The sequence below is a fragment of the Aquarana catesbeiana genome, unplaced genomic scaffold (assembly GCF_042186555.1).
Source record: "Aquarana catesbeiana isolate 2022-GZ unplaced genomic scaffold, ASM4218655v1 unanchor226, whole genome shotgun sequence".
NCBI lineage: Eukaryota > Metazoa > Chordata > Amphibia > Anura > Ranidae > Aquarana > Aquarana catesbeiana.
The window spans coordinates 391,218-405,404 of record NW_027362653.1 but is presented as its reverse complement, the minus strand read 5'-3'; the positions used below and the strand labels follow the sequence as shown (position 1 = coordinate 405,404).

The 14,187-nt window shown below is 49.3% G+C and overlaps 2 protein-coding genes across 3 annotated transcripts in view; both read right to left on the bottom strand.

Moving 5' to 3' along the window:
• Window positions 1–14,187, bottom strand: part of LOC141121617 (uncharacterized) — a 185,561-nt gene that overhangs the window by 98,101 nt on the left and 73,273 nt on the right. The window lies entirely within an intron of this gene.
• Window positions 1–14,187, bottom strand: part of LOC141121585 (uncharacterized) — a 46,141-nt gene that overhangs the window by 4,852 nt on the left and 27,102 nt on the right. Inside the window, exons 2-8 of one of the 2 annotated variants that reach the window (XM_073611219.1) lie at window positions 5,998–6,112; window positions 5,740–5,874; window positions 5,530–5,653; window positions 5,316–5,413; window positions 5,003–5,230; window positions 4,686–4,913; window positions 4,395–4,530 (exon numbers count right to left, since the gene is read on the bottom strand). The exons of the other annotated variant lie outside the window; for it this stretch is intronic. Of the exons in view, the coding sequence (XP_073467320.1) occupies window positions 4,395–4,530; window positions 4,686–4,913; window positions 5,003–5,230; window positions 5,316–5,413; window positions 5,530–5,653; window positions 5,740–5,874; window positions 5,998–6,093 (1,045 nt within the window). The 5' untranslated portion in view covers window positions 6,094–6,112. The remainder of the gene's footprint in view (window positions 1–4,394; window positions 4,531–4,685; window positions 4,914–5,002; window positions 5,231–5,315; window positions 5,414–5,529; window positions 5,654–5,739; window positions 5,875–5,997; window positions 6,113–14,187) is intronic. 2 annotated transcript variants of the gene reach the window in all.

Genomic DNA, 14,187 nt, shown 5'->3' with positions numbered 1-14,187 from the left:
TATCTCTCCACAGTTACTCAGCTGTTAATGATATCCTGCTCATCAGTCCTGCCTACTTAAGCCATCCAGTCCAGAGGATCTCTGCCTTCGCCTTGGTCAACATCACAGAATTTATCTCCTGCGATCCTGTTTAAGACTTGCTTGGCTGACATTCCTTCTGGCTCCAGATCCTGCTTGCTGTTCCACTACATTGATCCCTGACTTCTGGCTTGGTTGACTATCCATTCTAGTTACTAAACTTTGGCTATGTTTGTTCTTTTTACTTTTATTATTAAACAAGTGTGATTTAACTGTACTTCTGTCTCGGTCTGATTTCATGGTTTCTAACAGGGGAAAAATCTGCATAATCCGATGCCTCCTCTGTAGTGCCGACTCCTGTCCCATGTGGAGTTATACCAACTGCACTCCACCTCTTATCCCAGATAGAGGTCTCCAGAGTGGTGCCAGCAGCAGGAAAGAGATCTTCAGGTTAGTGTGAAGCAATACACCGGGCATAATAGTATAGGGCTGCTTTCACACTGATATGCTGCAGTTTACCCACACCGCGGGTGCGGAGTAACCGCGGGTTTGCTGTGCTTAGCCATGAGACTTCTATTATATCCTGCGGGTTTAGTGCACTTAGCCATAGACTTCTATTATATCCTGCGGGTTTAGTGCACTTAGCCATAGACTTCTATTATATCCTGGGGGTTTGGTGCGCTTTCTGAATGTAGGAGATTTGGTGAGCTTTCAGAATGTTCTCCACACCTGCAGGATATAATAGAAGTCTATGCCTAAGTGCAGCTACCCCAGGAAAGTCGCGGATGCACTGCGCTGCACCCGTGGTGTGGGTAAACCGCACATCAGTGTGAAAAACAGCCTTACAGGGGGGCTCAGAACAGTAAGGGTTCATTTACATTTGCAGTTTGGAGGGTGGTAAAACCCTATAGTTAAGACCTATTTTTACCACCCTTGCCCCATTCACACTCCCTTTAGCTGCAGTGGCCAGGGGAGTACACATGTTGCAGCTGCAGCAGAAGTTATACACTCTGTCATGGTTGGTGGGTGTAGCACCTACCAAGCATGACCCACTCAAGTGAATGAGGCCGCTCTGCAAATGCCCTGCAGCCTTGTGCAGTACAGCAAACAAGGGGGTTAAAGCAGGCAGCATTCTGTTACTTTCTCACCACCTGCTTTAACCCCTTGGACCCCGCAGAAGCATGCAGTTGTGGGGCACTTGCAGAGTGGCCCCAATCTGCGATTTAAAAAAAAAAAAACTTGATTCATGATTCGAATCGAGTTTTTTTTTGGACACCGTGCCGGTCCTGAGGAGTGGCGGGCAGGAGTTTTTAGGCGTGGCCGCGGCTTCGGCCTAGTCCGCGGCGTCCGGCCTCGTGGACTAGGCCGAAGCCGCGGACTCACCTAAAAACTCCTGCCCGCAGCTCCTCAGCACTGGCGCAGTGTCAGCGGCGGTCCTGCGCAGCTGCAGGCAGGATTTTTTAGGCGAAGCCGCAGCTTCGGCCTAGTCCGCGGCGTCTGGCCTCGTGGACTAGGTCGAAACCGCAGCCTCGCCTAAAAACTCCTGCCATAGCTTCTCAGGACTGGCGCGGTCCCGGTGAAAAAAAAAAATAATCTAAAAAAATCGATTTGCTGAAATTTTGAATCGATTTGACCTCTCAACATGATTCAAGATTCAAATCGATTTTTTCCCCAGCCCTACTCATCAGTGCCAATCAGTGCAGCCTTATCAGTGCCCGCCAGTGAAGGAGAAAAAAAATAATGTATTTACAAAGTTTTTCTAACAGAAACAAAGAAAAACTTTTTCTTTTTTTCAAAATTTGTGTTTTTTTTTTTTTTTATAGCACAAAAAAATAAAAACCCCAGGGGTGATCAAATACTACCAAAAGAAAGCTCTGATTGTGGGAAAAAAAATGAAAATTGGTCTGGGCAGGAAAGGAGGGGGGGGGGGGGGAGTGCGAAGTATCAAGGTGGTTAAAGTGATTGTAAAGTCTCTTTTTTTTTTGCACAGAGCAGCCCGGATCCTCCGCTTCCCTGGCCTCTCCCTCCTAGCAAGAGCCCCCACAGTCATCAGCTTGCTATGGGGGCACTTGAGCCGAGTCACAACTCCCTGTTCATTCAGACACAGCTCCACGACCCAGCCCCACCCCCTCTTTGTGGTGATCAAATACCACCAAAAGAAAACTATGTGAAAAAAAAATGATGTAAATTTTATTTGGGTACATTGTTGCATGACTGAGTAATTTCCAGTTAAAGTAGCGCAGTGCTGAATAGCAAAAAATTGGCTGGTCATGTGGGGGGGAGGGTAAACCTTCCCGGAGATCAAGTGGTTAAAAAAAAAAAAAAACACACTACACTGAAAATCCATCATCAATCATGTCGTCCAGCAATGCAGCTACAGGTCAATCATGATGAACGACTCTCGGTGAACCCCAAAAGAGTAAAAAAACAGCCAACACGATCCACTCCTGACAACTGCTCACCACAAATGACAGCCTTAGCTGAATTTAACCAGATGGGTGGGGGGTATCATGGGTGATATACAGTGGAACCTTGGTTAACGAATAACGCGGTTAACGAGCGTTTAAAAAGAAGAGCAACTTTTTTTTTTAAATTCTGGCTCAGTTTGCGTGTGTTGTCTCGCAAAACGAGAAACACGTGGTGTACGGGACTGCATCTGGACAGAGGTGCGGGAGCGCCGGTGACTCTCGGAACGGTTCTGAGCCGTTCGGAAATACTCCGTTCCCGAGTGTTTCCAAGCCTTTCCGAGTTCAGCCGAGCTGTCCCCAAGTATTTCCAAGGCTCTCCGGTGCCCCCCCCCACCTCTGGCCACATGCGGTATTGCATGCAATAGAAGTCAATGCGGAACAAATTATCTTCGTTACCATTGACTTCTATGGGGAAACTCGCTTTGATATGCGAGTGCTTTGGATTACAAGCATTCTCCTGGAACAGATTATGCTCGCAATCCAAGGTTCCACTGTAAATGTCCCATTATGGACATGATCAATTTAGGTCAATGATGTCAATCAGGATCCCCTGTGACATCATTGACCAAATATGGTCATGTTTACATCTGGTCAATAACATCACCCGAGAGAGATTCTGCCTATGTTTCCATTCAGTTGAAGGGCCCAGGAGCTGTCATTCGCAGCAAGTGAGTGATGGGATTGGACGCGTCGCCAATTTTCTTGCAGCGCGTCAACAGGTGTCATTCATTGTTAACCACTTCCTGCCCGCCATCGGATTGGATGCTCTCCTGACGAGGGGTGGGGGGGGCTGCGCTGATTGATTATGAGCGCAGGCCCCCTAAGGATGCCCACCCAGGGCCACCAGTGTTGCCAGTGCCCATTACAGGTGCCAATCAGTGCCCAGCAGTAATGCCTGCCAGTGCCTCCTCATCAGTGCTGCCCATCAGAGCCATCTATCAGTGCCGCCTAGCAGTGCCCTTCAGTGCCACCTATGAGTGCCCATCAGTGCCGCCTAGCAGTGCCCATCAGTGGCACTTATCAGTGCCGCCTATCAGTGCCCATCAGTGCTGCACATTTGTGCCTCATTACCAGTGCCACCTTATCAGTGCCCGTCAGTGCAGCCTCATCAGCGCCCATCAGTGAAGGAGAAAACGTACTTATTTACAAAATTTTATAACAGAAACCAAGAAAAACTTTGTGGATCTGCATTGCATGACATCATAAGCGGTGATAGTTATACATCATGGGATCGTTTTTAAAATAAAAGACTTCTAAAAAAAGTGGGTGTGCAGATTTATTTACTTAACATTAGGGGTACTCATTGGGGGGGGGGGGCAGTCTCTGGGGCCTACCTTAATTTTTAAAAGGGGTTTCCAGATTCTGACAAGCCCCCCCCCCACCTGCAGACTCCCATATCATCAGGCCAGGGATTTTTTTTTTTTTTTTATGGCCCCCCTTAAAATTTATATATGACCCTAGAGGCCAGACAATAATGACTCGCTGGTTGTTAGAACACCAGCAAACATGCCCAATTAGAACCAAACCTAAAACACATCCCTTCTCTTTACTTTTCATCCCAGCAAGACTGTCAATAGAGTTATTGTTAACATTTAGGTATAAGTCTGCTAAAAAGAAGAGGGACCAACCTCTGAAAGTCACAATCTGTGTAATCATATCTGAGATACTGTGCCTAAAACTACCAGCTGACTCCCAGAATCTGCATAAATCATGTCTGAGTACACAAATTGTGTCTGCAGCACAGAGAAGTGGGTTATCTGAGAGAGAAGAAGATCTAATGAGCAGGACAAGTATTGGTGACTATTATCAACCTATTATTGGCTGATAACACTCCTCTCCAACCATACTCTGGACCAATGAGCGAGCAGTTACAGAGCAGAGATAAGGGAAGAATATAGTATGGCTCACCTGTGCTGATGTCTGTAGGAGTGTCCTCCTCTTTGAATGTCCTCGTCATTCCAGCCTCCTCCGTATATTGCTGATCATCCCTCACATACGTCTCTTCTACTTCATCCTCAACTTTCACGGTCGTCAGATCTTCACCCTAAACCAACAGAATGGCAGAAAATAACATCTGTAACATAGAAGTATTTATGATGTGAGATCACATAGAAAATATCACCTTGTAGAGTCCACACATCGTCACCACACGTCAGAGTGTTCAATCACTTTATGTTCCAGACCCTCAACTCCATCTACCTGATGATGGTGAGGGATGGCGTGACCTTCCGGTGTAGAATCCCGGGAATACAGAGGACGGGGACATCTCTCTGTTGGGTTTCTGTAGATGGATGTCTCCACCATGGTGTCCTGGTACAGATCTTTGTGTTCTTTTAGAGACTCTGACTCCTCCATCACATCATCCTCATCATCTTCTTCTTTTATCTGTTCTTTAATCTCAACTTTAGAATCTCTCAGGTCTCCACTCTGAATATACAATAAAAATGACATCAATAATAACAATGCAGATAATGTACAGATCCTAATAATACTATTAGTGATTGTTCCTCATCTACCTGATGATGGTGAGGGATGATGTGATCTTCCTGTGTGGAATCCCGGGAATACAGAGGACGGGGACATCTCTCTGGAGGGTTTCTGTAGCTGGATGTCTCCACTATGGTGTCCTGGTACAGATCTTTGTGTCCTTTTAGAGACTCTGATGCCTCCATCACCTCATCCCCATCAGTCTCCTCTTTTATCTGTTCTTTAATCTCAACGTTAGAATCTCTCAGATTTCCACTCTGAATATACAATAAAAATGACAGAAATTGTAACAATGCAGATAATGTACAGATCCTAATAATTCAGAGATTGTTCCTCATCTACCTGATGATGGTGAGGGATGATGTGATCTTCCTGTGTGCAATCCCGGGAATACAGAGGGCGGGGACATCTCTCTGGTGGGTTCCCATTACTGGATCCATCTGTAGGAAACACACACACTGACTGAATACATTGTTTCTATGTGTTTATCAGATGATGGGGGATCTAGGTGGATCCTCCGTACTGCTCTCTCCTTTACAATAAAGTCTCCTCTTACCCGGTGATGTGAGGGGCGGCTGATTGTCCATCATGACGTCCTTGTAGAGATCCTTGTGTCCTTCTAAATACTCCCACTCCTCCATGGAGAAATAGACAGTGACATCCTGACACCTTATAGGAACCTGACACACACAATGATACAGTCACCATCCAGACACATCCCTTGTCTGTTACTGGATAATGTCCCAGAATTCCCAGCACCGCTCACCTCTCCTGTCAGCAGCTCCATCATCTTCTTGGTGACTTCTAGAATCTTCTGCATGTTGTGTCTCTCAGGTTTTAGGGAGTCACATGGAGGCACTGTGATGGTCATATGATCACCTGACTTCACAAGAGGAAAACTCTGTATTCAACAAAAACAATATTATTGTCAAAATCCCAGAATCCTCCTCACCTCTCCGGTCAGGTCTGTATTTTCTTAATAGAGATAAGAGTGATGTCATGTGACCTCCCAGAACCTCCTCACCTCTCCGGTCAGCAGGTAGATGATCTCCAGGGTGAGGTTTAGAATCCTCTCAGTCATGTCACTCCAGTCCACCTCCATCCTCATTGGCGTGGTCATGTGATATATACAGGTTTTCCTGTAGACAGAATTATTTGGGCTGTATTGGTTGTGCAATATTAGGATGGGAATGAAAGAGATTAATAGGTGGGCTATCCCCAGTTGGAATTGGCACATGTGTAGGAGCTGCTTCCTTCCATTGTCCCAATTTATAAAATAGCTGTTGCTTGGTAAACATCACAGAGATAATTGGTTATAGACCAGTACTTCCTGCCACTGCTAACTGGAACAGAAACATCAGATTGGAGGAATGCGATATCTTACAGTATAAAGAGGAGTTTGCAGGAAGTAGACACAGAATTTGGCCACATGACCTTCCATACAGGAGCTGCTGTTGCTGTATTTCATCCAGACCCGAAACAGAGACTATTAGGCAAATGTTCCCGTATTCTAACAGTTTAAATGTTGTAGCTTCAGTATATATCTGAAGTCTGGTGACAGAAGTGTCTCTGTTCTTATGTTATTATCTCACATTTATGGTGCCAAATTGCTAGATCCGTGCTACTGTATGTGTGCAGCCATTACCAGGACAAGGTGAAACAGTGCCCAGGGCGAAGATGGCAAACTGTGCCCCCCCCAGCACCCCATGTCCCCTTGACCCGGAGGGAGGACCAATAGGGGCAAGCACCAAAATGTTTGCAGCATGCAATTACCAGTGATGAAAAGTTAAACATCTGTGCACAAATATCGGGCTAACATTGGCAAAGGAAAAAAATGCCCTTAAGTCAGTGGTGTCACTAAAAGGAAAAAGTGTGTCTGCGTTTGCAGTGACACCAAAAAGAAAAAAAGGCACTGAGTAAGTGGTGTCACTGGAAGGAAAAAATGGCACAGGGTTGGCTGTGTCACTAGAAGGAGAAAATGTCCCCGAGTTGCTGGTGTCACTGGAAGAAAAAAATGTCCCTGCAATGGTGATGTCACTGAAGAGAAAAATATCCCTGCGTCAGTGACATCACTGGACAAAACACCACTATAAAGCTCCTCCACCCCTTAGTACAGAGCTCTTTGCTCCCCCCCTTCTCCCTCTCTCACCAGTACACAGATCCCCCCCTTCTCCCTCTCTCACCAGTACACAGATCCCTCCTTCTCCCTCTCTCACCAGTACACAGATCCCCCCCTTCTTCCTCTCTCACCAGTACACAGATCCCCCCTTCTCCCTCTCTCACCAGTACACAGATCCCGCCCTTCTTCCTCTCTCACCAGTACACAGATCCCCCCTTCTTCCTCTCTCACCAGTACACAGATCCCCCCCCTTCTCCCTCTCTCACTAGTACACAGATCCCCCCCTTCCCTCTCTCTCACCAGTACACAGATCCCCCCCCTTTTCCCTCTCTCACCAGTACACAAATCCCCCCCTTCTCCCTCTCTCACCAGTACACAGATCCCCCCCTTTTCCCTCTCTCACCAGTACACAAATCCCCCCCCTTCTCCCTCTCTCACCAGTACACAGATCCCCCCTTCTCCCTCTCTCACCAGTACACAGATCCCCCCCTTCTTCCTCTCTCACCAGTACACAGATCCCCCCCTTCTTCCTCTCTCACCAGTACACAGATCCCCCCCTTCTCCCTCTCTCACTAGTACACAGATCCCCCCTTCCCTCTCTCTCACCAGTACACAGACCCCCCCCCCCTCTCTCTCACCAGTACACAGACCCCCCCCCCTTTTCCCTCTCTCACCAGTACACAAATCCCCCCCTTCTCCCTCTCTCACCAGTACACAGATCCCCCCCCTTCTCCCTCTCTCACCAGTACACAGATCCCCCCCTTCTCCCTCTCTCACCAGTACACAGATCCCCCCCTTCTCCCTCTCTCACCAGTACACAGATCCCCCCCCTTCTCCCTCTCTCACCAGTACACAGATCCCCCCTTCTCCTTCTCTCACCAGTACACAATTCCCCCCCCCCTTCTCCCTCTCACCAGTACACAGATCCCCCCTTCTCCCTCTCACCAGTACACAATTCCCCCCCCTTCTCCCTCTCACCAGTACACAGATCCCCCCTTCTCCCTCTCACCAGTACACAGATCCCCCCTTCTCCCTCTCTCACCAGTACACAGATCCCCCCCTTCTCCCTCTCTCACCAGTACACAGATCCCCCCATTCTCCCTCTCTCACCAGTACACAGATCCCCCCTTCTTCCTCTCTCACCAGTACACAGATCCCGCCCTTCTCACCACCCCCCCCCCCCCCCCAGTACACAGATCCCGCCCTTCTCCCCTACCCCCCCAGTAAACAGAGTTTCCCCAAGCAGGACATGAGATGGGACTGGAGGAGGAAGGCCTGGGATGGAGGAGAACATGGGATGGAGAGGAGATGAGACTGGAGGAGGACATAGGATGGAGATTGGACTGGAGGAGGAGAAGATGGGCCTAGAGGAGGAGGATATATTAAGTTGTAAGAGTGCAATAAAAGTGGGTGCACTGAAGGACTCGTGGGATGGCCAGTGGGACGGGCAGTGGGCGGGCCCTGGGAAATGTTGGTGGTCAGGTCCGGGGGGCCCAGGCCTAAAAGTTGGGTAAGGGACCCCAGAATTTCTGATGGCTGCCCTGACTCTGACCATATTCTTACGGGTACATAGAGATAAGTTCAGCATTCTGGGCACACAGCCAGCTCTTTCCTATCATGCTGGACATAGAGGTACCGTATATTCTGTGTTAGCGGGATGAAATAAGGCATGTAATGAAAATGGAAAGGTTTTTTCCATCCACCTTTTGGGGAAAGGGAAGAACCAGGGAAGGCAAAATATAGTTCTGTCTGTTTTATTCCTAATCTTGCCCCCTTTTTTTACTACAATTGTATTTACTACAATACACATAGTACTGAGGCAGGGTGCTGTGCTGGTACGAGGAAGCTACATACAGTACCTCGTGGCCCCCCCCCACCATGATCTGCCTGCATTGCATAGATAGGCACAGAGATCCAGTGATGATGTCAGTGGGTCTAAAATAAGGCATGTTATTTACTAGGGATGAGCTCCGGCGTGTTCGCATGGCGCACGTGCCGAGCCCGCCAGGAAGTCGGCACGGGGCAGCGCTAATCACAAGCAGTGAGACATTTCCCGATGTGCGGCTGCAGAGATCGGGAAATGTCTCCCTGCCTGTGATTAGCGCTGCGCCGTGCCGACTTCCTGGCGGGCTCGGCACGTGCGCCATGCGAACACGCCGGAGCTCATCCTTATTATTTACTCATTAATCACATATTGCTAATAAAGTGCTTGTGCTAGGTGGTTTCTACAACTAGATACACATATTGGCCATTTTGTTATTACACATATAGGAATTAGCATCATTATATATACTGGAATTATTAGTCTATACAAGCAAGCTATTTATGGGTTTTACTGGTTGCATCGTTACATTTGTAACCATTTTTATGAACTACTAGAAAAGTTTTTCCTGGCGTGTCTCTTTAACCACCTCAATACAGGGCACTTTCACCCCCTTCCTGCCCAGGCCATTTTTCAGCGCTGTCACACTTTGAATGACAATTGCGCGGTCATGCTACACTGTAACCATGTGAATTTTTTATCATCTTTTTCACACAAATAGAGCTTTCTTTTGGTGGTATCACTCCTGCGTTTTTTATTTTTTCCTAAAAAAAAAAAAAAAAAAAAAAAAGAAGACCAAAAATATTGAAAAAAAAAAAAGGTTTTCTTAGTTTCTCTCAGTAAATTTTGTAAATAAGTAATTTTTCTCCATAACTGACGGGCACTGATGAGGTGGCACTGGGCATACATGGGATGGAGGAGATGGCACTGGAAGAGAAGGAGGACGACATGGGATGGGGAAGATGGGACCGGAAGAGGAGGAGGACGACATGGGGGAAGGTGGGACCGGAAGAGGAGGAGGACGACATGGGATGGGGAAGATGGGACCAGAAGAGGAGGAGGACGACATGGGATGGGGAAGATGGGACCGGAAGAGGAGGAGGACGACATGGGATGGGGAAGATGGGACCGGAAGAGGAGGACGACGACATGGGATGGGGAGGATGGGACCGGAAGAGGAGGAGGACGACATGGGATGGGGAAGATGGGACCGGAAGAGGAGGAGGACGACATGGGATGGGGAAGATGGGACCGGAAGAGGAGGAGGACGACATGGGATGGGGAAGATGGGACCGGAAGAGGAGGAGGACGACATGGGATGGGGAAGATGGGACCGGAAGAGGAGGACGACGACATGGGATGGGGAAGATGGGACCGGAAGAGGAGGACGATGACATGGGATGGGGAGGATGGGACCGGAAGAGGAGGACGATGACATGGGATGGGGAAGATGGGACCGGAAGAGGAGGACGACGACATGGGATGGGGAAGATGGGACCGGAAGAGGAGGACGACAACATGGGATGGGGAAGATGGGACTGGAAGAGGAGGAGGACATGGGATGGGGAGGATGGGACCGGAAGAGGAGGAGGACGACATGGGATGGGGAAGATGGGACCGGAAGAGGAGGACGACGACATGGGATGGGGAAGATGGGACCGGAAGAGGAGGACAACAACATGGGATGGGGAAGATGGGACTGGAAGAGGAGGAGGACATGGGATGGGGAGGATGGGACCGGAAGAGGAGGAGGACGACATGGAATGGGGAAGATGGGACCGGAAGAGGAGGACGACGACATGGGATGGGGGAGATGGGACCGGAAGAGGAGGACGACGACATGGGATGGGGAAGATGGGACCGGAAGAGGAGGACGATGACATGGGATGGGGAAGATGGGACAGGAAGAGGAGGACGACGACATGGGATGGGGAAGATGGGACCAGAAGAGGAGGACGACGACATGGGATGGGGAAGATGGGACCGGAAGAGGAGGACGATGACATGGGATGGGGAAGATGGGACTGGAAGAGGAGGACGACGACATGGGATGGGGAAGATGGGACCGGAAGAGGAGGACGACAACATGGGATGGGGAAGATGGGACTGGAAGAGGAGGAGGACATGGGATGGAGGAAGATGGGACTGGAAGAGGAGGAGGACATGGGATGGAGGAGATGGGACTGAAAGAGGAGGAGGACACGGGATGGAGGAGATGGGACTGGAAGTGGAGGAGGACACAGGATGGAGGAGATGGGACTGGAAGAGGAGGAAGACACGGGATGGAGGGGGTGGGACTGGAAGAGGAGGAGGACACGGGATGGAGGGGATGGGACCGGAAGAGGAGGACGACGACATGGGATGGGGAAGATGGGACCGGAAGAGGAGGACGACGACATGGAATGGGGAAGATGGGACCGGAAGAGGAGGACGATGACATGGGATAGGGAAGATGGGACCGGAAGAGGAGGACGACAACATGGGATGGGGAAGATGGGACTGGAAGAGGAGGATGACATGGGATGGAGGAAGATGGGACTGGAAGAGGAGGAGGACATGGGATGGAGGAGATGGGACTGAGAGAGGAGGAGGACACAGGATGGAGGAGATGGGACTGGAAGAGGAGGAAGACACGGGATGGAGGAGATGGGACTGGAAGAGGAGGATGACACGGGACGGAGGAGATGGGACTGGAAGAGGAGGATTACATGGGAATGAGGAGGAGGACGACATGGGATGGAGGAGGAGGTTCTGACTCTGCAACCTGGCGCTGATACAGAGTTACACCTGACAACCAGCCCTATGCTCTTGCAGTTCACTAGCCCAGCCACATGCTCCCTAATTAGACACAGCCTTGTAGTTTGTAGTGGAAGAGTCCCTTCCAGTCCCTGGGGCTGGATCAGAAGGGAAGGTGGAGATTGGGTGAGAGAAAGAGCTAGGAACACACTGCTCAAAGCCACCTGTGAGGATCTGATAAGCTGCGGAAGTGATGAGTAAGCACGTCTGTGTGAAACGCGTCCACTGAGCACCTTTTTTGGATTGATGTTTAAATTCTTTTGATTTTTTACTTCTGGATGTGCCGCCATTTTTCTTTCTTTCCAAGGTGGAGATTAGCTTGCAGAGGTTAGCAAAGAGAGTTGGGTAAAAGGTGTGCCAACAGGGGGCTTTTGGGATACAGAGGAGAGCAGACAGGGGGGTTTGTCATACAAGAGGAGCAGACAGGGGGTTTGGGGTACAGAGGTGAGTAGAGAAGGGGTTTGGGGGTCCAGCGGTGAGCAGAGATGGGGGGTGGGGTACAGAGCTGAGCAGAGGGGGGGGGGGTTGGGGGTACAGAGGTGAGCAGAGAGTCAGAGTCACTTCTGACACAGGAGATAACAGCAGCTGGAAATGTGTGTCAGGGAGGGAGCTTAGAGGTAGATTAGCAGAGAGCTTGTCTATTCAGACTACAGCTCTACATGTTCCTTCCTTCCTCTGCCTATGTGGAGGGAGGGGGGGGTGCCTTTCCTTCAATCAGCTCTTACACAGTGTAGGCCCAGACTCCCCACCCACCCCTATGTGCTGCTGAAACAGGAAGAAAGATTACCAACATGATGTGCACTTTCCAAAGAGTGTAGAAAGGGGAAGACAGCAGATATACATGAAAAACTTATGTAGGAGGATTTGTTTCATCTCTGTGCATCATCTGAGGCTGTTCACTTCACTGGGTATAGGAGAGGGTTTACATCCACTTAATTGACACGCATGAGAAAGAGCATCTCCAGAGGCTGGCGCTCTTGAAGGTTACTTCCCCTTGTATTGATGGGCCACAGAGGCAGGACCACGAACACCTGGGAGCTAGCTATCCTAACCCCTTCCTTCCTCCCTGGGCACCCTTGTACATAGAATCTCACTAACACGCACTTTACACAATATAGTATAATACAATGACATGTAGTGTGCCCCAATAGTAGGCACCTGCCTACACACCTCTCCCCATTATTGGCTGCTGAGAGTCTGCTGACCATGCTCAAACACTGCACAGGAAATTATGGATGAGAACCAAAATGAATCAACCACAAATTAAACCAAAATTCAAATCCTTGCGATTGGGGTAAAATTTCAGTATAACCCAAATCCAATCTCATTCCAAGTTACATGAGACTGCTAAGGTGAGAAATAGGAATGAGCTGATGCTTTGGTCCAAACGTTTAAACTTCTGCCCATTCGGTGGGAGCCAAAAATCATATATAGAAGCTGCATTTCTACCATTTCTATATATGAGAGTCAACGCATTTGTGGCATCCCATGGCAAGGCACCCCCCCCATGCTGAGGGAATGGGACCTTGTATAGTTCAGGGAAGATGGGGTAAACATGTCCCCCCCCCCTTTTCTTGGCCAGCCAGGATGCATGCTTGGAATAAGGTCTGGTATGGATTTTTAAGGGTACTTAATCCCTTTTTTTTTTTTTTTATAGCGGGGTACCCCCCCAAAAATTCATACCTGACTTATAGGGTATGGGATGTATTTTAGGGGGTCTCTACCCAATTTGTTTTTTAAATTCTTTTAATTAACAGATAGGCAACACTGGCAGGCGGCATTGATGGGCAGCAGTGATGGGCAGCACTGACTGGCATCACTAATGGGCACTGATTTCTGGCACTTGTGGGCACTGATTGCTGGCACTGGTGGGCACTTAATTGTAACCAGGGCTCTGAAGATCAGTGCCCTGATTACATACCTAGCTGTCCCCTGTGAGGAGATGCCGCTGATCGGCACTCCTCTCCTCACACTCTGTCAGTGTGAGGCGAGGAGCGCCGATTACCGGCATCTCCGTGTTTATATGGCTGTGATTGGACACAGTCGATCACATGGTTAAAGAGCCGCGGTCTTGGCTCTTAACACAGATCGGGGTCGCGCCGTGTCCTAGCAACACTATGTAGATACTTGCCAGCACACCAAGGATCAGCACAAGGTGGCGTCCAAACGGTTTCACACCTCTTTGTGTTGAGATCATGCAATCAACTAAACCGTTTGGACGCCACCTTGTGCTGAGCCTTGGTGTGCTGGCAAGTATCTACATTGTGACTTGAACCAGTATCCAGCTGGTTGTTGCTGCAGCACCCAAATCTTTAGAGCTTATACCAGGAACGTGTGCGATGGGAATATGGATCATGTCCTAGCAACACGGCGCGATCGGCACGCTGCGCACCCATGGGGGCGTGCGAGAGCGGTCGTTCTGGGACGCCGTTGTGACGTCCACCCAGAACGAGAGCCGCACCGCCCAGCCGTCATTT